The sequence below is a fragment of the Ptychodera flava genome, chromosome 10, assembly GCF_041260155.1.
Source record: "Ptychodera flava strain L36383 chromosome 10, AS_Pfla_20210202, whole genome shotgun sequence".
Classification (NCBI taxonomy): domain Eukaryota; kingdom Metazoa; phylum Hemichordata; class Enteropneusta; family Ptychoderidae; genus Ptychodera; species Ptychodera flava.
The window spans coordinates 11,867,064-11,894,855 of NC_091937.1; the positions used below are offsets into that span (position 1 = coordinate 11,867,064).

The 27,792-nt window shown below is 38.0% G+C and overlaps 1 protein-coding gene across 2 annotated transcripts; it reads left to right on the forward strand.

Moving 5' to 3' along the window:
• Window positions 1-27,342, forward strand: LOC139142029 (zinc finger protein 493-like). 2 transcript variants are annotated; one of them, XM_070711825.1, is made up of 3 exons: window positions 6-336; window positions 8,033-8,155; window positions 17,537-27,342. In XM_070711825.1, exons 1-3 carry the CDS (start codon window positions 198-200, stop codon window positions 19,756-19,758), a joined length of 2,484 nt encoding a protein of 827 aa, XP_070567926.1. In that variant the 5' UTR covers window positions 6-197; the 3' UTR covers window positions 19,759-27,342. The 2 variants fall into 2 exon arrangements, with proteins under 2 accessions (XP_070567927.1, XP_070567926.1); XM_070711826.1 differs by lacking the exon at window positions 8,033-8,155 and having other exon boundaries at window positions 1-336.
• Window positions 27,343-27,792: the final 450 nt, after the last annotated feature.

Below are 27,792 nucleotides of genomic sequence, written 5' to 3' on the forward strand. Positions count from 1 at the left end.
AGTGCTAAATAGTGAGTCTGGTTCCCTGCCCACTATCTATCGCTGGCTGCGCTGCACTACACGTACACTCCACTCGTCAGCTAACTGTCCTCTACATGCTATGACATCAACATTAGCTACTAGAGTCGGAATCGAACACAGATGCACAGCTACAGATCGACGCAGTCTGAATTTTGAATTTTACACCCCTCTGAAATATGTTTCCAGCGACAGAAGTATTGAAGGGACACCTAATGAAGAAGGACTGTGTTCTATCGGACTTCGAGCCCTGTGAGAGAACAAACTGCGGCGATGGCAGTGAATTCGATAACAACTGTGGTGTTCTGAGTCCACAAGGTATGTAATATTGTTCCATGTGAGGCGGAAGTGAAATACCCGTATAGTGCACAGCCGCTTGTGGTCATGCAGGGAGGGACGTGGTCAGGTAAATGGTGGGCGGTTCCTGCAACCCAGAAAAAAGTTCAGGGTCAAGTCGAGTCTTATGTATACTGTAAACCTTTAACAGTACAGGTACAATGGACGCGCTGCACAGCACAGACAGCGAGCTCAAGTTAAGTATTAAAACACAACCACTGCGACTGAAACAGCCTACACCATTGATGAGTCATTTCCTGTCATTGTTCACGAACTGATACATATTGATAGGCCTGCTTGAACCCAGAGGGACTGTGTTGAAACATTGATTCCTCTGCAATGTGTTTTCCTAAAGTTGAACTCCGGTATAGAAGTTTCACACCTTTACTTTTGTCATTCTTGTTTAGCTCATATTTGGTTTTGTATATAAATACCAAAAAGAGCTCATATGATGAGTCAGTGGCGTCTGTATGTACCTGTACCGGTATGTGCGGATGTATGTCCGTCACACACAAAGGCTCCCATACCGCCAAAGCTACCATCTCAGTATTTGGTGTACAGACCTGTAGATGTAGGGGTTGAGATGTGACATTGTTAAAATGAACAAGTTAGTGTCAAAAATGTGCAAATGAGGTAAGAAAAAGGGAAATCCTGCAAATGTGCAGGAGTGATGGCATGCCAGTAAGAAACAGGCCAACTCCGCTGACCTTATAGTCATGTCCTGTCATTGTTTATGAACTGTTACATATTAACAGACCTACTCAAACCATATACAGTAGATGGGGGGGGGGGGGGGGGGGGTGTTAGACTGTCTACTGTTACTACCTCAAAAAAACTTACACGGACCTATTTAAGGTAGAGACACACGTTAGATGATACTTATTTTAAACTCACTTTTTAGTCCCCACAGACACAGTCATGTGTCTGGTCATGTCCGTCCGTCCGTCCGTCTGTTCACGCAGATATCTCAGACATGCCCGGAGCGATTTCATTCAAACTTGGTACAAGGACTACTTCTTATGTCATACAGATGCACGTTGATTTGTTTTGTGATACGATCCAATATGGCTGCCAGCCAGCCGGCCATTTTATTACGATTTTTTCATGTATAGAGCCATTACTCAGGCATGTTTCAACCGATTTTATTCAAAGTTGGTACAAGGACATTGACCTATGTCATACATATGCACTTCAATTTGTTTTGTGATACGATCCAATATGGCTGTCGTGTGGCCACTTTGTTAAGATTTTTTCATGTACAGAGCCGTAACTCAGACATGTATCAACTGATTTTATTCAAAGTTGGTAGAAGGACATTGACCTATGTCATACATATGCACGTCAATTTGTTTTGTGATACGATCCAATATGGCTGCCAGGCGGCCACTTTATTACGATTTTTTCATGTACAGAGCCATAACTCAGACATGTTTCTACCAATTTTATTCAAAGTTGGTACAAGGACATTGACCAATGTCATAGCTATGCACATCAATTTGTTTTGTGATACGATCCAAAATGCTTGCTGTGTGGCCATTTTGTTACGATTTTTTCATGTACAGAGCCATAACTCAGGCATATCTCAAACGATTTTATTCATACTCGGTACAAGGACATTGACCTATGTCATACACATGCACATCGATTTGTTTTGTAATACGATCCAATATGGCCGCCGTGTGGCCATTTTATTATGTTTTTTTATCTCCAGAACTATAACTCAGACATGTATCAAGCAAATTTATTCAAAAGTATTTTTATCACTGACCTAATGAAGAGGACTCTATCCTCTCTGAGGACCTGTAATCAAAGTACCCATTAACAAGTGGGGACTGCGTCATCAACGAGGACTTGTTGGTATATAGGGATAACTTAGCAATATAATTTTTTTGACAAAATGTCACGTGACCTCGGTGACCTCTGACCTCAAATATACATATTTGTCCATAACTCAGTAACCACAAGTGCTACACCCTTCATGTATGGTATGATTAGTTTATACCACACGAACATGTACGGCTTCTGAAAACGCTGAGTGTGTAAGCGTGTTGGAATTTTCGAAGCATTTTTTCTCGTTTTATTTGGCAAATTATCAGCAAATACCTCAATACTTCAAGTTACCCCTTTCTTCTCAATCGTTTCCTGGAGTGTCAAAGTCATACGAACGAAAATGAGTGAAAAATTTCGATGCAAAAATCGTGCATCGGCGAGAGCGGCGGCCATGTTTTCAACGTGCTATTTTTAGACCACTGAGCCTGTGTATACACAGCGTACTATCGCGTTTGAGCCCAAGCGTAAAGAGACTGAAAGTATTCATAGATAGATAGCCCATGATTCGACCTTTATTTTCATGTTTTTCGTTTGAATTTTGGCCAAATAGTCGCTTTTTTAGCGAGTTTTGAATTTTTTTAAAGCCTCTAAAAACATTAAAATGACTTTTAATTAACAAACGAAATAAAAAAATAAGAAATTTAATTAATTATCTACAAAATAAAAATATTTTTGACAAGCTGAATCATGCAGCTCAAAAGCGAAGGATCATTATTTTGGACCAGTGTGAGCGATTTTCGCGGGGATTCCCCAGATCTGCCATTCATAGTTGCGGCGCTCGAAAACGCAGTCAGTTTCTGTGAAACGGGATGAAATTTTCTCTCAGCTAGGCGTTTCTAGTTACTCTTTAGAAATGTAACTTATTTATCAGTTGTTGTTTTACCGTTTCATGACACACTTTTTTGATTCAATCACTTGCTGACCTGAAAAACAACGATATTTAGGCCAAAAAAAAAAAATGAAATGTTTCTGGTCAGCGCGCGCGTCACTTGAACAACAGCGCGTCACCCTTTTTTTTCCTGGTTTGTGGCCGGCGGCTGTGGCAAACTATATACTGATTACTATAACACCAAACCAAAACGGCTGTGAAGAGAAAGAGAAAATTCTTTGGGGCATATGATCATTGACTGCATGAACAATTTAAATGTTACTATAATGATAAAACTGTAAAACTCAGTGTTCTCCCCAGACCATAGCGGTCCCGCTACGCTTTCGCCTCTCCCCGTACGCTTTGATTCTCCCCGTTACGCTTTCAAATATAGTCCCGCCATCCTTTAGTTCACATGCTCTGCGTAGCTACCAGCTGATGCATGTATTGTCTACACATTAGCGCTCACTGCAACTTTCAACCTGGTGGAAGGTGTGAAGTATGGTATGCATCAGATAAGTTGTCCGTAAGTGTTGAGAGGAACGTTAAAACAATAGAAGAATCGGCTGGGTTGTTCACAAATTTTCATTCCAGAACGACTGTTACGACCAACAAAGACCTTTAATACTCAGTATACATCGCGGACAAGTGTTCACAGAGGTAGGCGGTGTAGCACTAGCAGGGCCTTTGATCACATTCCCATGCTTTGATCAACGAAATGGATCGCAAAAGAAACAAGAGTTAACTGGTGAGGTTGATTATGATTGTACAACGATGAGTTTTGTCCTAGTACGATCACGATCGCGATCGAGTTCAATTTGCTTAAATTTCAATATGGCGGCGGCGATGTTGGTCGACGGGTTTATAACGTGTTGACATTGATACTGGCATCGCGTGTGTGCCACTCTGACACATCCTCTGAAAGATTTTGCTCCTGATTTTCGAGGAATTATAGTCGTACTTAGTTCATGTCTTGTGATCATCTTGGTGGTATTTTTAAAATCAAGAATCGAACGACGATGTCCAGTGGCAGTAGAAGTTATTGGGGGGGGGGGGGGGGGGGGGGCGCTGGTTGAAATCTATCCCCGTGATGAAAAATTATTCGCAGTGTTTGTCGTTCAAAAATGATATAACTCAATTACATTTGAATTGTGTAAAGCTTAAACTTGTGAATTTTCCTCTTTGTTGGCAAGTTTTGACAATTTATTAGCAATATATGTATTAATGAAACTCCAATCAGACGAACCATTTCTTGCTCTCAAAGTTTCAATCTGAATCTTCTGTTTTAATTGCAATTGTAATTACAATACTGTGATGATTATTAAAGTGTAATAAAGAGTTTCCATGATGTTCAAACTGCACACTTGTGTGTTACCATTGCATTTTGTTGTGAGTGTACATGTATGTGGATGCATGTGCAAGCTTACATCCATATGCAAATATAAATTAATGATATGCAAATGATTATGCAAATTAGCCGCTACGCTTTGGCGCTTTAACTGACCCTCCTCCCTCCCTTGAGGAGGAAAAAAAAAAAAAAAAAAAAAATCCGCGTCGCCGCACCATTTTTTTTAAGAAAGGCCTGACCAGAAACATTTTTTTTTTTTTTGGCCTTAGTACTCTTTTTCTACAGACCTTAGTATATAGTAAGTAGCTGCCGGTACGGCTGTCAAAATACAATCGTTTTCAAAGAACATTTTGAGTGAACTTTGTAAATGAACATTCTGAACCATAGTTAATGTTATGCTTGGAATTTTGTTGCTTTTGAGATTAATTCGTAAATATTTTTATAATGATAGTTTAAGTTATATTATTTTTTGTGTTCCTTTCCATTATCAAACATCGACAAGAATGAAACTACATGTAGCCCTAATCACTTAAATGGGAATTATGTGTTACTTTCCGGTTTTGTAATAGGTTTAGAAAAAAATAACTTGATTTCTTTTGATCCTTTCTACATATTGGTATTTTTTCCTGGTTGAAAGTTACTAATATCCTTGATCCTCAGTCTCTACAATCTTAGGAAAAAATGAAACGATTGATTTAATAAAAGAAACTTTATTGTGACACAGTTCAGTCATTTTCATTACTCTGAAGTTCAAAATTCAGTGTGCTATACTCCTATCTTGGCAGTGCTGAACTCTTCTGTAGTAGTATCTGCAATTGAAGATTACTTCACAACAGTTTCAAATTCCATTTACTTTCAATTTGATTTTTCCAACAACCACAAAAATATTGTGGATCATGGTAAGATTAAAACCTCACATATTCTAATGGTACAGTAATATCTAATTATATAATTGAGGCGTTAATAAAAAACAAAAAATGCATGTTTAGGAAATTATGAAAATGTAAATCAGAGCTGTTGAAGATCATTTAATTTTCAGGGTGTTGCAAATTGTGTATATAAGTATGTCCAGTTCTGAGATGAGCTGTCTTGGCATACAAAAGGAATTTGTTGATAACTGATAATTTAATAAAAAGAATGGTTGCCATGGCAACATTTGGTGTAGGTTATTTTTGTGAAAGTAGATATTCCTTCATCAAAATTTTGATATGAACTTCATAAACATTTCAAAACTTTAAATTTTCATAGCCAGTGGTTAACTAACCATGCCATGGCATGTAGGTTCTCAGCATATATACGTATGTGTACGTACGCCACTAGCACTCATTCAAAGCGAGAAATTTGCATAAATGGGTTTTTCTGTCACATTTTTTTATCATTTAGAGTAGCTTTGTTGCTGAATGTTCATTGGTACTCATAACAAAGGGTTTTCTACAGATAAAAACCCAGAAAAGATGGTCTGACACTATGAAATATTCGCTCAGACTTTGCGTATACATTTGTACATGGTAACTTTTCATATTTTATCACCCAATGTGAATGTCATTTTTTGTACAAAAGTGACATTTTTGGTCAAAATTACAATGATCTGGGAAGAAAGTTTACCATATATCTATTTGAAACTTGTTGAAAAATTGTTTTTCTTTGCTGATAGGCTTTGTTTGTACTTTTTAAATGTCAATGTTCTTGACTAGATTTGACAAACATGGCTAATTTTCATATTTTACCCTATATTGGTTGTCCGGCAAAGGCACATTTTCAGTTAAGTCAAATTTCATTCTACATTTCTGACTATCTAATTACATTTCCTGCATGAACTTTCCTTTTTTTTTAATTACACTACAGTAGTAGTGCATATAGATTAACAATGCTTTGTAAGTTCACCAATAATTTTGCATCAGAATGACTGTAAATCTGCCAAAATTTGTATTTTTCAGTCATTTTGTAAATTTTCCGCGATGCAGAATCAGACAAACTGTCATATTTGGATGCCTTTACGCCAAATAGTTAATTTCTTTTGGTCAAAGATTTAATGATTTTGTTAACAGAAGTTACTTTTAAATACTTTTAGCAACATATTTGTTACAGAGTCATGTATTTCAGGGAAAACAAGCCTATTAAAATCTATAATTTCAGCAATTTTAACTTTTTTCAATACTATGACCTTCGGCCGCGAGGTTTTACATACACAAAAATCTTCATAACTTTTGAATGACTGAACCGATTTTGACCAGATAAAAAGCATTTTTCATCATTTTCCAAGCACTCTTTGGAAATTGCATTAAAAAAGCAATTTAGTGATTTTAAAATTTTCACTTGGTATACCTACAGCTAATGACGCCACATATTGTACCTCATCAATTATGCGCATATCTAATTTTGAGCGAGCAAATAGAGCTAGAGGTCTGATTTTTGGTATATAGGGATAACTTAGCAATATATTTTTTTGACAAAATGTCATGTGACCTCGGTGACCTTTGACCTCAAATATACATATTTGTCCATAACTCAGTAACCACAAGTGCTACACCCTTCATATATGGTATGATGGGACACCTTATGACGCCACATATTGTACCTCATTAGTTATGTGCATATCTAATGTTGAGCGAGTCTATAGAGCTAGAGGTCTGATTTTTGGTATATAGGGATAACTTAGCAATACAATTATTTTGACAAAATGTCATGACCTCGGTGACCTTTGACCTCAAATATACATATTTATCCATAACTCAGTAACCACAAGTGGTACACCCTTCATATATGGTATGATGGGAGACCTTATAATGCTTCATACTGTACCTCATTAATTATGCATATATCTAATTCTGAGCAAACCCATAGAGCTGGATGTCTGTCATACATATGCACATTGATTTGTTGTGTGATACGATCCAATAAGGCCGCCATGTGGCCATTTCATTACGATTTTTCCATGTCCTGAACTACAGCTCAGACATGTATCAAGCGAATTTATTTAAAAGTATTTTTATCACAGACCTAATGAAGAGGACTCTATCCTCTCTGAGGACCTGTAATCAAAGTACCCATTAACGAGTGGGGACTGTGTCATCAACGATGACTTGTCCTGTGTGAAACATATAATTTTAACATTTTTTAATCCCAAAGTTGTTAGTTTGAAAATAGTTCTGGTTCACTTTCAGTCAAGTGATGACTTTCCGGCCTGCCACATCATGGTCGAGTTAAGCTTACCATTGAATCAGAGAGAGCGCATAACGTACCACATCTGAAACATGTAATAAGATGTCATTTTTGTAAAGAATAAGACAGTGTGACTTCCAGAGTTTTATCAAATGTAAAGTGCAGTACTTTCATATATTAGATTGTCATCGAATAAGTTACAGCACTATGTTAAAAAAGTGTTAATGTTTACAAGGAAGTGATGAAAGGTGTGCTGGAAGTGTGGTGAAAGTTTGAACATTGAGGTAACTGAAGATCTGAGCAGTTTTTGAAACTCAGTTGTGCCGGAGCAAATTGTTATGGTGTTTTATGTTCTCAGTGAATATGACTTGATCTGACTATGTTTCAATTAAAGAATATCATAGCTTGACTGTTAACGTTACTCTACATGTTTGGCTTCCTCACATTGAAACATTATATATTTCTTTCAGATTGTTCTGAAATTTTCAAATCTCTGAAACATTCAGGCAAAATGCATGAGCTTGTGAAACTGTTAGAGACACTGACTGAAAAGATGTGTCAACAATATCAAGACAATACATTATCATTGAAAGGTAAGGTTTTGCTATACACTGAAGATGTTGAGATTTGTTTGGTATTGTATATGGTACATGTGCAAGTGTGTGTGTGTGTGTGTGTTTGTATTTGACATGAATGTGTCACAGAAATCATGTCTACATCACTTTGTTTTTCCATGCAATCTTTTAATATGGCTGCCATTTTGTCATCTTCAGGTCTGTTTATAACTCAAAAGATTTCATTCCAATTTCCAACTTGACTATGAGTCTGACAAAGTTTTGCTAACATGGAGGATGCACTGAATGGAAGTTTCAGAAATTTCCACGCTCTTTTGGGCATCAAAAGCAAAAAAAAACAATATTTCATATTTTAGATTTTCACATTTGAGACGACCCTAGGCATTTGTCATATTATCTCATATCTGCTCACTTCAATCTTGAGTAAACATCCTTGAGTCAATATACAGACTTTGGCATTCACATTCCAGAGATTAACCTGGTCACCCCAGTTTCCTGTAAACAGGTCCAAGATTACCATTGAGAACAATGGTGATGGGTAAAACCATGTTGGTAAAACGGTTAAGTATTAAAGACATCACATGTTACAGTCTTTACTCCTAGACAATGAAGTTACAAGTTTTAGGTTAGTTATCAAGCTAGCACCAGCATCTGTCCTGAGCATCTGTCTGTGTGTGCTCACAGGAAATTACAGAGAACAAAAAATTAAAATAGAAGTTTCTCTCCTCTAAATAGAAGCTACATTACAATTAAAACCTGTCATGGATGGATTGCTCTCAAATGATCTGAAACACAGTTATTGCCCATAGCAGCAAAATTTATAGCAAGATTTATGTGAAGTTCATGAATTTACACAAGATATTAGACAAAAAGAGGACCATGACTTTACTGCCCTACTTAAAGGTCTGGTGAAATGCCTATGTTGCAAAATCACAAAAATACAGTTGATGGTCTATAAAACAGTCACATTGATTTCTTTTTTCGTTTAGCGCGCGTGATTATGAAATATGGCAAAAGAAATATGCAGTGTGGGCGTGTCCCCCGAGCCTCTCCAGTCGACTTTTTCGGCTTTCCGAAGTTTGCCCGACCCCGTATCTCACAATGGGAAGTAAAGTATTTCACACCTCCGTAAGCTCCCCACGGGGTGTTACTTCTAGGATTTCCGCTAACATGATCAGGACAGTGTCCTCCTTCGCTATGGGAAGACGTTGTTCTTTTGGTGGCTGTGACAGCGGCAAGAACGTGAACGGCTCAACTGTAAACTTTTTCAAGTTCCCGTCAAGTGTTGAGTGTTTGAACCGTAATGTGCTTGTCTCTTCTGGTTCTTACGATCGGCTGAGCCTGCCTCGCTACTCGCTACACAGAAGGTTGGGAAGGCGATGCAAATTAGCTGCATGAACACCAACACTGAACGTTGAGACTACCGTTAAAACGAACAACGATACGGAACGTAGAGATCGCGATACAAATCATGGAGGTAGAGTCCTTCATGATACAAATTGACAGCAACACAGAACGCGTCGTTGGGACAGCGATTAAAATGAAGAACAACGGGGAATACCGGACCACGAGGACCGCCACGCAAATCGACCGCAACATGGATCTAGACCGCAATGCAAATCAACTGCAACATCGAGCCTTGTGGCCTCGATTTAAATGCATATGTCTGCTATGTATAGCAAAAGTTTCAATTCTCGCGAGCGAGCGTTCCTGCGCCTCCTGTAAAGCATTCATATGCCTGCTGTACACTAGACAAAATGACGTCAAATTTATCGCGAGGGCTCGATTGCGTGGGTTCAAGTTTCAATTCTCGCGAGAGCCATTTATGCCTGCTGTACACTAGACTACATGACGGCAAATCTCTCGCGAGATTTGGCTTGATTGCAAATGCGTACGACGTAAAGAAAGCAATAATACGGAAGTAGATACAGTTTTTGCGAATCGCCAAGAGAGAAGCGCAGATCAACAAAAGACTAAAAAAAGCCACGTTTTTTCTTTATTTTACCATAATTTTTAAACAAAAATCAGTTTCGCCACTGTGGCGAATTAGGATCAATTTTTTTTCCCCACTTCGGATTTCGATTTGCATTGGCGAACGTGGTGAATGGGCAGCGCAAAAACTGTTTTGTTAGCGGATACCGGGCAGAGATAAGGCAGGATGGGACTTCTATTTGATGTAAATGAACACACCCGTGACGTCACAGATGGCCAACCATGATCCAATTTGAGGGCGTGACCTGAGTGTCACAAAATGACCTGATGAAAGCCGCGCACAGAAATATAAAAAAAATTAACACTCGCGCGTACTTTTAGGTTGCAATTCTGTTGCGAGTGTAATAGTATTGCCCCCCTTGAAGATATTAAGTCACAAGAACGGGACCATTTCACCAGACCTTTAATCATCTTGCCCCCTTAACTTGACTAATATTTACAGACCTTTGTCTAATAAGGGTGGCAGGTAAGATTGGCTTTATGTTTTCAACACCATGGGGTATGGACCGATTCTTGTGATGGCCTTTCACTAACCTTTTAGCAGTAATACAGTTTATTCCTATCTTAGCTTCAATTACTTCTTTCAACATTTATTTCATTCGAATTTCCTTAGCTTAGTGTATAATTTTGTAATATTAATTACTGTCAACTTAGCATTACTAACTTAGTCTAACCTCAATTCTTACACCACTGTTATACCTTATAACCCCAAAATTTTTCAAGAGATGCATACATGATTTTCACTCAACAAACCATTTACAAATATGTCTTCTGGTTTTTATTCATATACATATACCTGTACATGTCCCTTTTCTCGTAAAAATGGGCTTAAAATCACAAGTCTTTCAGCTATATGTTGCACATTGACTTCACGATCGGTCTAATTCACTGTGAGTGGGGTTGTTGATAAATGCCAATAATACTAGGCGGTCATTATGTCCAAGCGCCATTGGCAGCATTTTTTGATATTCTTGAAAATATTTATGAAAATATTCAAATAAGCACAAAAAAGGGCATTTTTGGTAAAAATTCTTCTTCTTCACAACCACTGGTCACACAGCTTTGATATTTAGTCTACAGGTCCCTAGGGATGACCCAACTTAGGTTTGTTCAAATTGTGATGAAATATGCAAATTTGTACTTTAAAGGAATTTTTTGTCATTTTTAGTCCCAACGGACACCGTCCGGGGGGACTTATAGGTTTGGTCATGTCCGTGCGTGTGTGCGTGCGTCCGTGCGTCCGTCCGTCCGTCCGTCCTTCCGTTCACGCAGATATCTCAAAGATGCCTGGAGCGATTTCATTCAAACTTGGTACAAGGATTACTTCATATGTCATACATATGCACATCAATTTGATTTGTGATACGATCCAATATGGCCGCCGCGGCCATTTTATTACGATTTTTTCATGTACAGAGCCATAACTCAGACATGTTTCAACCGATTTTATTCAAAGTTGGTACAAGGACATTGACCAATGTCATAGATATGCATGTCAATTGGTTTTATGATACTATCCAATATGGCTGCCGTGCGGCCATTTTATTACGATTTTTCATGTACAGAGACCTAACTCAGACACGTTTCAACCGATTTTATTCAAAGTTGGTACAAGGACATTGACCTATGTCATACATATGCACGTTGATTTGTTTTGTGATACGATCCAATATGGCCGCCAGGCGGCCATTTTATTATGATTTTTTCATGTACGGAGCCATTAAACTCAGACATGTTTCAACCCATTTTATTCAAAGTTGGTACAAGGACATTGACCAATGTCATAGATATGCACGTCAATTTGTTTTGTGATACTATCCAATATGGCTGCCGTGCGGCCATTTTGTTACAATTTTTTCATGTACAAAGCCATAACTCAGGCATATCTAAACTGATTTTATACAAAGTTGGTACAAGGACATCGACCTATGTCATACATATGCACGTCGATTTGTTTTCTGATACGATCCAATATGGCTGCCAAGCGGCCATTTTATTACGATTTTTTCATGTACAGAGACCTAACTCAGACGTGTTTCAACCGATTTTATTCAAAGTTGGTACAAGGACATTGACCAATGTCATAGATATGCACGTCAATTGGTTTTGTGATACGATCCAATATGGCTGCCGTGCGGCCATTTTGTTACGATTTTTTTATGTACGAAGCCATAACTCAGGCATATCTCAACCGATTTTATTCAAAGTTGGTACAAGGACATTGACCTATGTCATACATATGCACGTCGATTTGTTTTGTGATACAATCCAATAAATTAAATTAATTGCTAATTTGCATTTACATGATGAACTTTTGTTTTTAGGGTGAATGTCCAGAAGCACTGCATCAAACTTTATAAAATATGGTACCAGTGATAATCTATCAGTGTTATGATAGGATGCAAAAATGTTTTGCAACATCCTGTTGATTAATTCCTAGTTGACTCATTTAATGAACTTTAGGATGGTGGCCTACATTGGTTTTATGTTTTCATCACCATGGAACTCATTCTTGGCCATTGAGCGCCATCTGTATGTATCAAAGTATTTTTATCACAGACCTAATTAATGAAGAGGACTCTATCCTCTCTGAGGACTTGTAATCAAAGTACCCATTAACAAGTAGGGACTGTGTCATCAACGATGACTTGTTTGTCAAAAATTCATTTCATCAGAACTGCTTGTCTGACAGCTTTGATATTTGGTATACCAGTACTGATTCATAGGGATAATCAAAATCTGATGTATTCAAATTATGATGAAATCTACAATTTTGTATTTTTTGGGATATTTTTGCAATGTAAGGTCAAAAATTATTTCTGAATAAGTACTTGTCTGATGACTTTGATGTTTCATATGCAGGCTCCTACAGATGAACTAAATATGATATACTGAAATTATGATGAAATCTGTAAGTTTGTATTTTTGGCACTATTTTTGCCACTTTTGGTCAAAAAATCTGTTTCTAAAAACTACTCGTTTGATACCTTTGATATTTGGCATACAGGTTCCTAGGGGTTGTCTGAGTGTGATATATCGAAATTGATGAAATCTTCAATTTTTATTTTTGGGTTAACTTTTGTCATTTTTGGTCAAAATCTTTGTTTGTCAAAAGTTACTCATCTAATAGCTTTAATATTTGGTGTACAGGTTCCTCGGGGTTTATATTAATGTAATATATTGAAATTATGATGAAATCATCAATTTGGTTTTTTTACAGCTAATTTGCCATTTTTGGTCAGGCCATCCTGAAATGAGCTATCAAAAATATATCCACCTTCTTCATCAATACATGTGTCTCACACAAGATTATTCTCTACATAACACAGCGGAGCTTTGTCAACTGTTAGGTCGCTTGTTAGTCCCCACGGACACCGTCCGGGGCGACTTATAAGTTTGGTCATGTCCGTGCGTCTGTCCGTCCGTCTGTCGGTGCGTGTGTCCGTCCGTTCACGCAGATATCTCAGACATGCCCTGGTCAATTTCTTTCAAACTTTGCACAAATATAGTACCCTACCCCATACAGATGCACGTCGATTTGTTTCACAATGCGATCAAATTTGGCCGTGTTAGAGGACTTTTTAGTTTACACGTCCATAGACTCCCATGTATAAGGCAGATCTCCATAGACTCCCATGTATAAGGCCAAGAAAAATAAAAATTTAGTTTCTCATCGTATTCATATTGCAAAAAGGATGCAGTGACACAATTTTTAGTCCCCACAGATGAAGTCCAGGGGGCTTCTAGATTGGGTCATGTCTGTCTGTTTGTCCATCTGTGAGTCCATCCGTTCACGCAGATATCTCGAATATTTTGACAAAATGTCATGTGACCTCGGTGACCTTTGACCTCAAATATACATATTTGTCCATAACTCAGTAACCACTAGTGCTACACCCTCCATATATTGTATAATGGGACACCTTATGACGCCACATACGATATTGTACCTCATTAATTATGTGCATATCTAATTTGAGCGAGCCAATAGAGGTAGAGGTCTGATTTTTGGTATATAGGGACAACTTAGCAATACAATTTTTTTGAAAAAATGTCACGTGACCTCGGTGACCTTTGACCTCAAATATACATATTTGTCCACAACTCGGTAACCACAAGTGCTACACCCTTCATGTATGGTATGATGGGACACCTTATGACGCCACATATTGTACCTCATTAATTATGCACATATCTAATTTTGAGCGAGCCAATAGAGCTAGAGGTCTGATTTTTGGTATATAGGGATAACTTAGCAATACAATTTTTTTGACATAATGTCAAATGACCTCGGTGACCTTTGACCTCAAATATACATATTTGTCCATAACTCAGTAACCACAAGTGCTACACCCTTCATATTTGGTATGATGGGACACCTTATGACATCACATACTGTATCTCATTAATTATGCACATATCTAATTCTGAGCAAGCCAATAGAGCTGGATGTCTGATTTTTGGTATATACGGATAACTATAGGAGAGAAATTTTTTAACCAAATGTCATGTGACCTCGATGACCTTTTACCTAAAATATATGTTTATGTTAATAAATAAGTAACCACAAGTGCTATGTCCTTTGTATTTAGTAGGATAGGAGACCTTATGACAACACACGCTTTACCTCATTGATTATGCACACATCTAATTCTAGGCAAGCAAATAGAGCAAGAGGTCTGATTTTTGGCATATAGGGATTAATTAGCAATACAATTTTTTTTTGCAAAATGTCACGTGACCTCGATGACCTTTGACCTTGATTATACATATACCAGTATATGCATATCTCAGTAACCACAAGTTCTATACCCTCCAATTTGGAAAGGATAATAGACCTTAAGATGTCACATCTTGTACCTCATTTATTATGCGCATATGTATTTCAGGGCTGGCCAATACTGCTAGACGTCTGATCTTTTTTCCCAATTTAGAACCATAACTTAGACATGCCTCATGTGTTTCAAATTGGGAACAACGACATAGACCTATGTGCTCATAGATCTCAACATATACACTCCAGTGATACTTCTTAATGACCACATTTCCCTGCCTCATCAAGACTAATACTTCTATTTCAAGTGGGGACTATGTCATTGTCAATGACTTGTTTTTTTCAAAACCGCTGGTCGGACAGCTTTAATATTTGATATACAGATACCTATTAGTTATTGATCTGTATTAAATTTCCTTAAAGGCGCCCTTCTCAATCCCAGGTTCTCGCATTAGCAAATGTGTCAACAGCCCATTAACCCTTTTCCTGCCAAGTCGGTGAAAATCCGCTTGAAATTCGGTGTAGCCAGAATCTAAGTACTTGTGACTGTTATTCTACCAACCCGGTGGAAATCGGACCCTTTTTGGGTACCCCCTTTCCTGCCAAGTCGACGGCACTATGTTTTGCTATCCCCTATGCATTTAGGGGGTCATCCGAGGACAGGTTTTATGACAAGGAACGCCTTTCCCCTCGAAATGGGTTCGCAGGGAGTCGAAAGACAGGGAAAGGTGCAGAAACCTGTCCGCCAGTCCCCCACACCCGAGGGGGGCTGGGTTTTTTTTACCGCTTTTTAGCGGACTCTGCAGGATAGCATGGTGACGTTTTCTGGCGGAGTTGGACGTACTTGGCTGCCTGGCACTATAGAGATTGCTGCCGAACTTGACCAACTCGGCAATGCTAATCTAGAAGGCTACCTCTTGCAAACGACTTGGCAGATATGCCGATGGTGCGAGACGAAAGTCACTTATTCAGTTGTGCGTGACTGAAAATGAGAACGTATTTTTGACGGGACGGCTCGACTTGTTCCTCCGATGGAACGGATATGAACGACTCGGAAATACCATTACAAACTGGTGTCCGACGTACTAAGCTGGGCTTCAGCTCTGCAAGTTCAAGCCAGGCAATGTCCTTCACCGCCTTGGCCGTGCCATTCAATGGACGTAGCTTTGGATTTTTATTTATTCCATCGTCCGAAGTATTGGCTCTGGTTTGCAGGCAAACGTATCCTTTTGCCGACGCATTGGTAACTACGTACGCTGTTTGCGTACAGAGAATTCAAAAGGGGACATAAGGTCAATGCGTAGTCTGCTACGGGGATACCGCCTGCATTTAGCAGGGACTGCTTTTGTTATGCAAACCAGCTAGCAGTACAATATGGCTGCCAGCATGTGGACACGTCGATGGCTAGAACAATGGAAGCATATTGCGTTGTACCCATGCATCGCAAAAGTGAGACTGACGACTTGGGTGCAGTGACTGGTTATCACTGGTTAGCTGCAGCCCAATCCATGTAGGTACAAACCCGTACCTGACTGAGGACCACTCGATTAAGTCGGTAATGAACGGTAACACTCGTAAGCCAACTCCCAAATGAGCTGGCTAAACTACGTGGAGCTGTGCTTCAATGGCTCAGCCATGTCGTTAATACAACGGCAAAAACGTAGTTTTTGTGCCACACTGCCAAGTCGTTGAAGGTACGTATTCAATTGACCCTACCCTGGGGAAACAGGACAGGTTTGCCGGTGCTGCCGCACCCCTAGCACGACCCCCAGGGTCTCTGACTAACAGACGAGTGAGGTGATGTTTGTGCCTAGCGGACGTGCGCAATACTGAAGGAGTTTATTTCAGAAAAAATAAACATGAAACGGCAATAAAATGACGCACTCCCAGGGGCAAACAAAGCCGGTGACCTCAATTTTTTTCTGCAGTAACCCTTGAGCTCCTTCCCCTGTCAACGGGCATGTAGAAATTATCGAAGTCTAACACGTATAAGTACGGCTAAAACTACCCTGAAAATGGGCGATTTCTGCCAAAATGCCTGGCAGGATAACATGCAGGAGAGCCAATCTTTTGCAGGCACATATTATGGGGCGGTTTTCTACTGACTTGGCAGGATAACGGACAAGGGCGCTTGGCAGGAAAAGGGTTAACAGTTTGTCATTCTTTTGTTTTCCATTGAATATTTTATCAAGTAAATAATATTTATATTAGATAAATCTGATAATTGAGTGGGGGCTTTAAGAAAACAATTCCAAGGCTATTTTCGATTCCCCATTTATACAACTTCAGTTCCACTGTAATCTCACCACTAACCTTTCCTGTCCAAATAATCCTGCAAAATTATATTTGAAGCACCCTCCAGGGCCACTTTTCTTCCCACGTTCCAATATTGAGTACAAGGCTGTTTCAGCATATTTCAATGTTTATATCCTGACACGGTGTGTACACATACTTGAGACAATTACCCAGTACTGGGCTTGTGACTTGAAGTGCAATTACAAATGCATTTTCACACTTTCAATGCAGTACATTGACAAAATTTCTATGTGGTGGGGGACGATGTCATTGAAAATGATTTGTTTTGTTGTTACTTACTCTACTGAACTATTTAATATAAATCTCTCTAACAACAGATGCATCAATAATTGTACAGAGCATTATGCAACATGGCTTAATAACAATGGAATATGGTGTGTCCAACCAAGAGAACAGCAATGAAAACCTGACTCCATGGTATGAGGGCGATCATATTGAACACCGAACTACATTACATGAAGATTCCTTCCGTTTGATGGAGGGCCATTCTCATAATTGGGACAACTATGATGGTGAAATCAGCACTGAGTATGGTGTAATTTATATGAAAAACAGCAATGATGGAGCACATAGCTTGAACTATTCAGTGACACAAGAAATAGAATGTGGAGGTGTTGAGACTTTCGGATACAACATTGCAGTGATCCATTCTGGTCTCACGCCATTCAAACAAAGTGAGTGTTGGAAAACATTAATTCAGAATGACAATCTTGCGACACCTGTGTTGACTAACTCAAAGATCAGACAACATGAATGTAAAGAGTGTGGTAAAATATTTACAAGGAGCAACAATCTTAAGAGGCATATGATGATCCATTCTGGTGTCAAACCACATGATTGTAAAGAGTGTGGTAAACTATTCAGACACAAGAATAGTCTTAAAATACATATGATGGTCCATTCTCGTATCAGACAGCATGAAAGTAAAGAGTGTGGTCAAACATTTACAAAGGAGGACTATCTTAAAAGGCATATGTTGATTCATTCAGGTATCACACAGCATGAAAATAAAGAGGGTGGTCAAATATTCACACAGAAGGGTACTCTTAAAACGCATTGGCAGCCCGAATGCAAAGAGTGTGGTAAAACATTCACACAAAAGGGAAGTCTTAAAATGCATATGTTGATCCATACTGGTGTCAGACCACATGAATGTAAAGAGTGTGGTAGACTATTCAGACACAAGAGCAGTCTTAAAGCGCATATGTTGACCCATTCTGACGTCAGACCAAATGAATGTACAGAGTGTGGTAAAACATTCAGAATTAGGAAAAGTCTTGAGATGCACATGTTGATCCATTCTGGTGTCAGACAGCATGAATGTACAGAGTGTGGTAAAAAATTCAGAAATTGGAATAATCTTAAAACGCATATGTTGATCCATTCTGCTGCTGGACAGCATGAATGCAAAGAGTGTTGTAAAACATTCAAAGAAAAGGAAAGTCTAAAAACGCATATGTTGATGCATTCCGGTTTCAGTCAGCATGAATGCAAAGAGTGTGGTAAAACATTTACAAAGAAGAAATATCTTAAAAGGCATATGTATATTCATTGTAGTGTCGCACAGCATGAAAATAAAGAGGGTGGTAAAACATTCACACAGAAGGGCACTCTTAAAATGCATAATTTGATCCATTCAGGTGTCAGGCAGCCCGAATGCAAAGAGTGTGGTAAAACATTCACACAAAAGGGAAGTCTTAAAACGCATATGTTGATCCATTCTGGTGTCAGACCACATGAATGTACAGAGTGTGGTAAACTATTCAGACACAAGAGCAGTCTTAAAACGCATATGTTGATCCATTCTGGTGTCAGACCACATGAATGTACAGAGTGTTGTAAAACATTCACAGAGAAGGGCACTCTTAAAAAGCATATGTTGATCCATTCTGCTGTCAGACCACATGAATGTAAAGAGTGTGGTAAAACATTCACACAAAAGGGAGGTCTTAAAACGCATATGTTGATCCATTCTGGTGTCAGACCACATGAATGTACAGAGTGTGGTAAAAAATTCAGAAATAGGAACAATCTTAAAACGCATATGTTGATCCATTCTGCTGTCGGACCACATGAATGTACAGAGTGTCGTAAACTATTCAGACACAAGAGCAGTCTTGAAAAGCATATGTTGATCCATTCTGGTGTCAGACCACATGAATGTACAGAGTGTGGTAAACTATTCAGACACAAGAGCATGCTCGAAAAGCATATGTTGATCCATTCTGGTGTCAGACCCCATGAATGTACAGAGTGTTGTAAAACATTCACACAGAAGGGCACTCTTAAAAGGCATATGTTGATCCATTCTGGTGTCAGACATCATGAATGTAAAGAGTGTGGTAAAACATTCACACAAAAGGCAAGTCTTAAAACGCATATGTTGATCCATTCTGGTGTCAGACCACATGAATGTACAGAGTGTGGTAAAACATTCAAAAAGAAGCGCAAACTTATAAGGCATATGGTAATCCATTCAGGTATAAGTCAGCATGAATGTAAAGAGATGTCAAACGTTCATACTGAAGTTCAATTTTAAAAGGCATATGTTGATCCCTTCTGCTGTCAGACAGCATTAATATAATCCATGATGTAAAACATTCACAGAGAGTGATATTGTTCTGGGTTGGGAGGGGGACGCAGCCTGTGAGAAGGTACAATTGACAATGCCATAGGTTAGTCTATTACTTCATGACATATGAAGCAGAATTTTGTCATTAGATCGAAGAACTTTAAGTGAATCAAGAAGTTTAGGCAAATCAAGGACATTGACCTATGTCATGCAAATCAACATTGATTTGTTTGTAATACAATCCAATATGGCCGCCACGTGGCCATTTTGTTACAATTTTTAACATAATGATCGTAGGTTATCATGTTATTGTGATGGGGTTGAGTGAATGTCGGAGAGTGAAAATTTTTCAAAAACGACAAAAAGTCAAAAACTGCTGAACAGACTGTGTTGAAAAGAGCTTATATGGTGAGTCGATGGCATCTGTATGTATGTATGTGGGTATGTATGTGCGGATGTATGTCCGTCACACGCAAAGGCTCCCATACTGCCAAAGCTACCATCTCAGTATTTGGTGTACAGGTAGATGCATGGGTTGAGATGTGAATTTGTTCAAATGAACAAGTCAGTGTCAAAAATGTGCAAATGAGGTAAGAAAAAGGGAATTCCTGCAAATGTGCAGGAGTGATGGCATGCCAGTGACTGAAACAGGCTTGAGTCATTTCCTGTCATTGTTTATGAACTGTTACATATTCACAGACCTGCTCAAACTAAGGGACGGACCATTAGATCTTGGGAGGGGGCGGTCACAATGAAATTGTGAACTTTTTTTTACAATTGTAAATTTCTAAAAAAAAATTTCCATGTGAGAAAAGCTGTGCTAATTTTTTTTTCTGAGTAATTTTCGGATTTATAATGTTTTAGTTCGACGCTGTCTGAGGATACAATGTACATTCCATATCACTAGCGCAAATAAGATTGCGTGCTGTAACTACAACATACATATGGCCCAGTGATTTATATTGCTGATAGATTTCACGAAATGTTGCTGATCGTCTTTTGACAAGCTGAGAAGCTGTTTGCAAAAAATTTGGTGAAATTTCAATATGTGTGTTTTTAGGACAATTTTTCCCTTTTTTGATCAAAACATCTATTTCTCTGTAGCAGCGTGTCCAACTTTTGTCAACTTTTTTTTCTGGTTTAAATATTTCTTGTTGTTTTTCTGGTTGTACTGTGCAGAAATCATTGTCATAACATCAACCTAGAATTTTCCTGCACTGAACAGATAGGAACAACATTTATTGTTGATCTTTGGTACCCATACTGGTATGTACCAATTCTGATCAAATGTGAGCGACACCTATAATTGCAGTATTTTTTATATTTTTGGTCAAAAAAGATGTTTCTCAAAAAGTACTGGTCTGATAGCTTTGAAATTTAGTATACCGGTTCCTACACATGAACTAAGTAATATATATTGAATTTCTGATGAAATCTGTAATTTTTTATTTTTTGGGCAATTTTTTTGCCATTTTAGGTCAAAAATTGTGTATTTCCAAAACTACTCTAGCTTGATATGTATACAAATTCCTATAGATGAACTACAAGATATTCATTGAAATTATGATGAAATCTGCAATTTTGAGTTTTGGGGGCAATTTTTTCCATTTTTGGGTCAAAAAAGGTGTTTCTCAAAAAGTACTGGTCTGATAGCTTTGAAATTTAGTATACAGGTTCCCACACATGAACTAAGTAATATATATGAATTTCTGATGAAATCTGTAATTTTGTATTTTTTTGCAATTTTTGCCATTTTTGGTCAAAAAATGTGTATTTCAAAAAGTACTCATCTAATAGCTTTGAAATTCGGTATACAGGTTTCTACAGATGATCTAAGTGATCTTTATTGAAAAAAAATGATGAAATCTGCAATTTTGTGTTTTTGGGGCAATTTTTCCATTTTTGGCCAAAAAATGTCTTTCTCAAAAAGTACTGGTCTGATAGCTTTGAAATTCGATAGGCAGGTTCCTTCAGATGGACAAAATGTGATATTTTCAAATTATGATGAAATCTACAATTTTGTATTTTGGGGGCAATTTGTGCCATCTTTGGTCAAAAAATTTGTTTCTCAAAACTTACAAGTCGATAGCTTTGATATTTGGTATACTGGTTTCAAGGGATTATTTTAATATATAATATATTGAAATTATGGTGAAATCTGCAATTTTTATTTTTGGGGGCAATTTTTGCCATTTTTAGTCAGAAAATTTCATTCTCAAAAAACCACTCGTCAGATCGCTTTGGTTGACATGTTCTTAGGGATGATCCAATGTGATATATTCAAATTATGATGAAATCTTCAATTATGTATTTTTGCAGCTATTTAGCCACTTTTTCCTGGCCACTGAAACGAGCTATCAAAGATTTCCACCTTCTTCATCAACATATGTCAAAAAAAGTTATTCTCTACATAAACACAGCGGAGCTGTATTGTATATTAGGTCGCTTGTTTGTAATAAGGGTGGCAGGTTAGATTGGCTTTACCTTTCCAAAACCATGGTATGGACCGATTCCTGTGATGGCCTTTTACCAACCTTTTAGCGTTAATTCAGTTTATTCCTATCTTAGCTTCAATTACTTGTTTAAACATTTATTTCATTCAGATTTCCTTAGCTTAGTGTATAATTTTGAAATATTAATTTACTAACTTATTCTAACGTCATAATTCTTACACTATTGTTATACCATATAACCCCAATATTTTTCAAGACCTGCATACATGATTTTCACTCAACAAACCATTTATAGATATGTCTTCTTCTTTTTTCTCCATATACTGTATATATACATGTCCCTTTTCTCATAAAAATGGACTTACAATTGCAATGTGAAAAATAGTCTTTCAGCTGTATGTTGCACATTGACTTCATGGTCTGTCTAAAATAAGGAATGGTGTGTTGACACAAATCTAGTTTGTAAGTCAACGGAGCTAGACCACCCAACAAACTATCCCGAAGTCACTTTGCATTGCTGATGTAGTATCTTAGTACCTGCTTTCCAACTACTCATCTTGCTGACGTAGACATCTTAGTAACGGTTATCTAACTACCCATCTTGCTGAAGTAGACATCTTAGTACCCGTTATCTAGCTACCCATCTTTCTTGCACACGGCACTTGACCTCAGTCTTGTTTCAAGCTCCTAGTCCAGGCTGCCTGCCAAGCTATTACAACACCCTGCCACTCGTCTTTCATCACTCAGGCCTCTATTCATCGCCGTATCTACCGGACCACAGTGTCGGCAATGCCTCCTCGAAAACGAAGCAAGAAGTCTACGTCGCGCGTAACGCCGTACATCCGTCCAGCAACCTGTGCAAGATCAGGGACGCGAGGGGCGTCGTCCGCACTTGACGGCCTCGCTGCCGAACAAGTGCAGACTGCTCCAACTGCACCGGCCACCGTAGCGACGGCTGCCCTCGGTCTCCCACAACCTCCGTCAGTTGCCATCACTGTGCTGCAAGGTGAAACTCCTGTATCAACAAATCAAGTAACACCTGAAACGGGAGCCACGACAATGGAAATGTTTTCCACCCTGCAGACCTAGATGGCCAACATGGCCGCCAACATAGCAAATCCACTGCAACAGCGCCCTCTCACTGACCTGGGGGGGACAAGCCTTCACTTCCGGGAACAACAGCAGCCCCCAGCAGAACCAAGATGGCGGCGCCCAGGTAGCTCACAATCCCTCTGTTCAAGCGACGCATCCAGGGGTAAACACGGTCGCGCTTGCCTCGAACTTTTCTGCCAGTAACCTCCTTCAGGGCCACGGCATACCATCTGAAAGGCTGCCAAACATCAAACTGGTTTCACCTGCTGTACACCGGGCTATTCTTTCAAAGGTTTGCAAACCCAACTTTGCAACCCAAACCTTTGCCCCAGAAGCAGACTGGCGGAGGCCCCTCACCCATTCTTTGAGTTATTTTGTGCTTAGTTGTGACATAGTATTTTGCCTAGTTTTAACTTTCTTACTTTTGCTTGACATTGTTTTCTGTAGTTAGGTTATCACTGCTTTGTATTTGTCCACTGTCGCATATTAAAATTCCTTGAACGCCATATCCTGTGTAGTGGTGTGTTCTTACAAATCTACAGTGAGTGGGGCTAATTGTACTCCGCGAAACAGCGAAATGGAGAAATGACGAAATGGCGAAATCACGATTTTCGCGTTTTTCCAAATACCAAAATAAACAAATGAAGAAACTACACACAAAGAAATTACATGCCACCTAGAGTATGCTTTATAATCGTCTCCTACTCTTACTAGTACAACATTACATGTAAAACGCCATGTTGAACATTGCTAAAATTGGCCTCGGAATCAAATTCAGTTTTGAGTGACTAAACAAACAGCTGGCATATGTTTTTTTCCAAACTGACCAAAGTCATTTTCTGTAACATGAAAAGTCTTTCGACCACAACAAGTTTATTACTGGCATGTGTTTTGCAGTATGAAGAAAAGTCACTGATTAGCGATGATACCATTATCGGTTTAGTTTATTTGTTTGGCCAACGTTTTATCACATATTCCTGCCAAACTATGTGTACGCGTGCACGCTTACGCAAAATATTTTTATCTTTGTACAAGAGATCTACGGGACAAACCTTTAGATATTCGGAGGGGGTGGTCAGAGACGGAAAAAAATTCAGAACAGAAAGTTTGGGGGGAAATATCTTAACACTACATTGCAAAATAAACAAAATATTTAGAACACAATTGGGTAAAATAAATCTGCAAGACTCAGAAAGATAATTTGCACATCTATTCTCATTTGAAAAAAAGAAAATTTGAAATTTGCAGTTGTACAAAATTGTGTTTTTGTTCACAATCCGATCGTGACCACCCCTCCCAAAGTCTAATGGTCTGTCCCTAAGCCTCGAGGCACGTATACCTCGTATACGTATACTTATTTGTTTGGCCACCGTTTTATCACATACTCCTGCCAAACTATGTGTACGCGTGCACGCTTACGCAAAATATTTTTATCTTTGTACAAGAGATCTAAGGGATAAACCTTTAGATATTCGGAAGGGGTGGTCAGAAACGGAAAAAATTCAGAACAGAAAGTTTGGGGGGAAATATCTTCACACTACATTGCAAAATAAACAAAATATTTAGAACATAATTGGGTAAAATAAATCTGCAAGACTCAGAAAAATAATTTGCAAATCTATTTTCATTTGAAAAAAAAAGAAAATTTGCAATTTGCAATTATACAAAATTGTTTTTTTTTTTAAACAATCCGATCATGACCACCCCCTCCCAAAATCTAATGGTCTGTCCTAAGCCTCGTGGTATACGTGGTTTTGAGCGCTGTCAACTTCCGGGTTCGCGATCGCGCGATTTCGCCGAATTTATCGTACTTTTGGTGCTAAACTTCGATGTTGAGAATCAAAACATGTGCAGATTCACTAAATTTGACTTTGTTCAGATGAAACTCGGCAGATTTTCTTATAATTTCCAACCTGCACGGCATACACATGGGTTTTGGAATCCACCGTGCAGATTGCAGTGTGCACCAGGGTAATTCGGCTTAACATCGATTATACAGCATACTCTAGGTGGCAGGTAATTTCTCTATGTGTAGTATATTTATTTCTTCATTGTGCAATTTGAAAAAAATCGTCATTTCGTCATTTCGCTATTTCGCTGAGTACGATTAGCCAGTGAGTGGGGTTATTGATAAATGCCGATAATACTAGGCGGTCATTATGTCCAAGCGCCATTGGCGGTATTTTTCATGTACGGAGCCATAACTCAGGCACGTCTCAACCAACTTTATTCAACGTTAGTACAAGGACATTGACCTATATCATACATATGCACGTCAATTTGTTTCACAATATGATCCAATATGGCCGCATGGCGGCCATTTTGTTAGAATTTTTTTCATGTCCTTAGCCATAACTCAGACGGATTTTATTCAAAGTTGGTACAAGGACATTGACCTGTGTCATAAATATGCATGTGAATTGGTTTCACAATCCGATGCAATAATGGCTGCCTTGTGGCCATTTTGTTACGATTTTGTCATGTCCTGAGCCATAATTTGGATACGTATCAACTTACTTTTTTCAAAGTTGGTACAAGGACATTGCCCTATCATGTCATAAATATGCATGTCTATTGGTTTTGCAGTCCAATGCAATATAATGGCTGCCTGGTGGCCATTTGTTACGATTTTTCATGTACAGAGCTATAACTCAGACATATTTTCACCAGTATCATTCAAAGTTTGCACAAGGACCTATGGCATACATGTGCACGTCAATTTGTTTAACGGCATGTAGCAGTATCATGTCAATTATTGAATTTTCGTAATTAGTCTGATATGTCAGGAAATACTGTATCAAATTTCATGAAACTTGGTACAGATGTTAAGCTTACATTGCTTTAACAATGAAAAAGACATTTATTTGTGTCAAGTTAATTAATTTGTAATTGTATATGTAATGAACTTTCCTAATTAGAGTGATAAATCCACAAATACTGCGTTAAATATGATAAAACTTGGTACAGATTTTGATCTCATAGTGTTGTAAATACGATTCAATGACACTTAGTGGTATCATTTATATATATATATATATATATATATATATATATATATATATATATATATATATATATATATATATATATATATATATATATATATATATATATAAATTAATTGCTAGTTTGCATTTACATAATGGATTTTTGTTTTAAGGGTGAATGTCCAAAGTACTGCATCAAACTTTATGAAATATGGTACCTGTGATAATCTGTCAGTGTTGGGATAGGATGCAAAAATGTTTGGCAGGATCCTGTCGATTAAGTACTAATCTATTCATTTTAATGACATTTTGTAATTAGTATGGTGGCTTACATTGGTTTTATGTTTTCACCACCATGGAACTCATTTTTGGCTGTTAAGCCCAATCTGTATCGCAGTATTTTTAATCACAGACCTAATTAATGAAGAGGACTCTTTTCTCTCAGAGGACTTGTAATTAAAGTACCCATTAAAGAGTGGGGACTGTGTCATTGTCAATGACTTGTTATACATAAACGCAATTCATGAATTATTTACAACATATTATTCTAAAACTTGTATGAAATATTCTTCATATGTTCATCATCAATGTCAATGAATAGTGATGGATATTTCATGTAATGCTTTGATGCTAACAGTTTTCTGGTGACCAGCTTACATAGTTTGAATTCCTTTTGTTTTCTTTGCTTATCTGCATGACTAGGTGTTTATGAATAATATTCTTTTTGTTATATATAAACGTGTTCATTGCAACGTCACTTTGACTTTCCGCAAGTGCTTGGATCGTTGGAAGTCCACATCCACTGAATTTCCCAGTTTTGAAGACCGAGCCCTACTTACAGACGTGTTAAGACAACTTTCGTCGTCAGGCCTGTGGACACTGTGTGTTTTTTTAAAGATAAATACATATGTTGTTACTTGATTACGCTTAGAGTACAGATAATTTCAGTATTGTGAAGTTGTTTTCTTGTTGTCACTATATGATGTTCTTTAATACGAATACAGAAATGTTATCAATAACTTGTGTATAGTTTCCTTTATTTGACCATCTTTTGTTGCAGCCAACAGGTCTGCTTGGAATTGTACCATCTTGCTAAAGACAATTTTAGACAGCCATTTCCATTTGCCTTCCCATGGTTGTAACTATATACCTGTATATTCTGAATAATTCATGAATTATTCAGATGCAGGTATCTTGAATTACTCAAAATAAACTGGTATTCACCCAAAAACTGCTTAAAATATTCCTCAAATGTTCATGAAGGTAATGAATACCTCATGCAACATGTTGTGAATATACTGTAAATAATTCATGAAACATTTTAATTAAGAATTCATTCACTTTTGTATCCAAACTAAGAACAATTTAATTGCTGCCATGTATATTATGTGTAAAATAAAGACACATGCTGGTTTAAAATTACTGCAGAACAATGTTGAGTATGGATTTCTTGTTATATCATATTTTAT

Bases quoted from the DNA above. Each gene is read 5' to 3' on its own strand.
- LOC139142029 (XM_070711825.1), top strand. From the start codon at position 198: ATGTTTCCAGCGACAGAAGTATTGAAGGGACACCTAATGAAGAAGGAC. The intron at 337-8,032 runs GTATGTAATATT...TATTTCTTTCAG, and splicing joins TGGTGTTCTGAGTCCACAAG to ATTGTTCTGAAATTTTCAAA. The intron at 8,156-17,536 runs GTAAGGTTTTGC...CTCTAACAACAG, and splicing joins CAATACATTATCATTGAAAG to ATGCATCAATAATTGTACAG.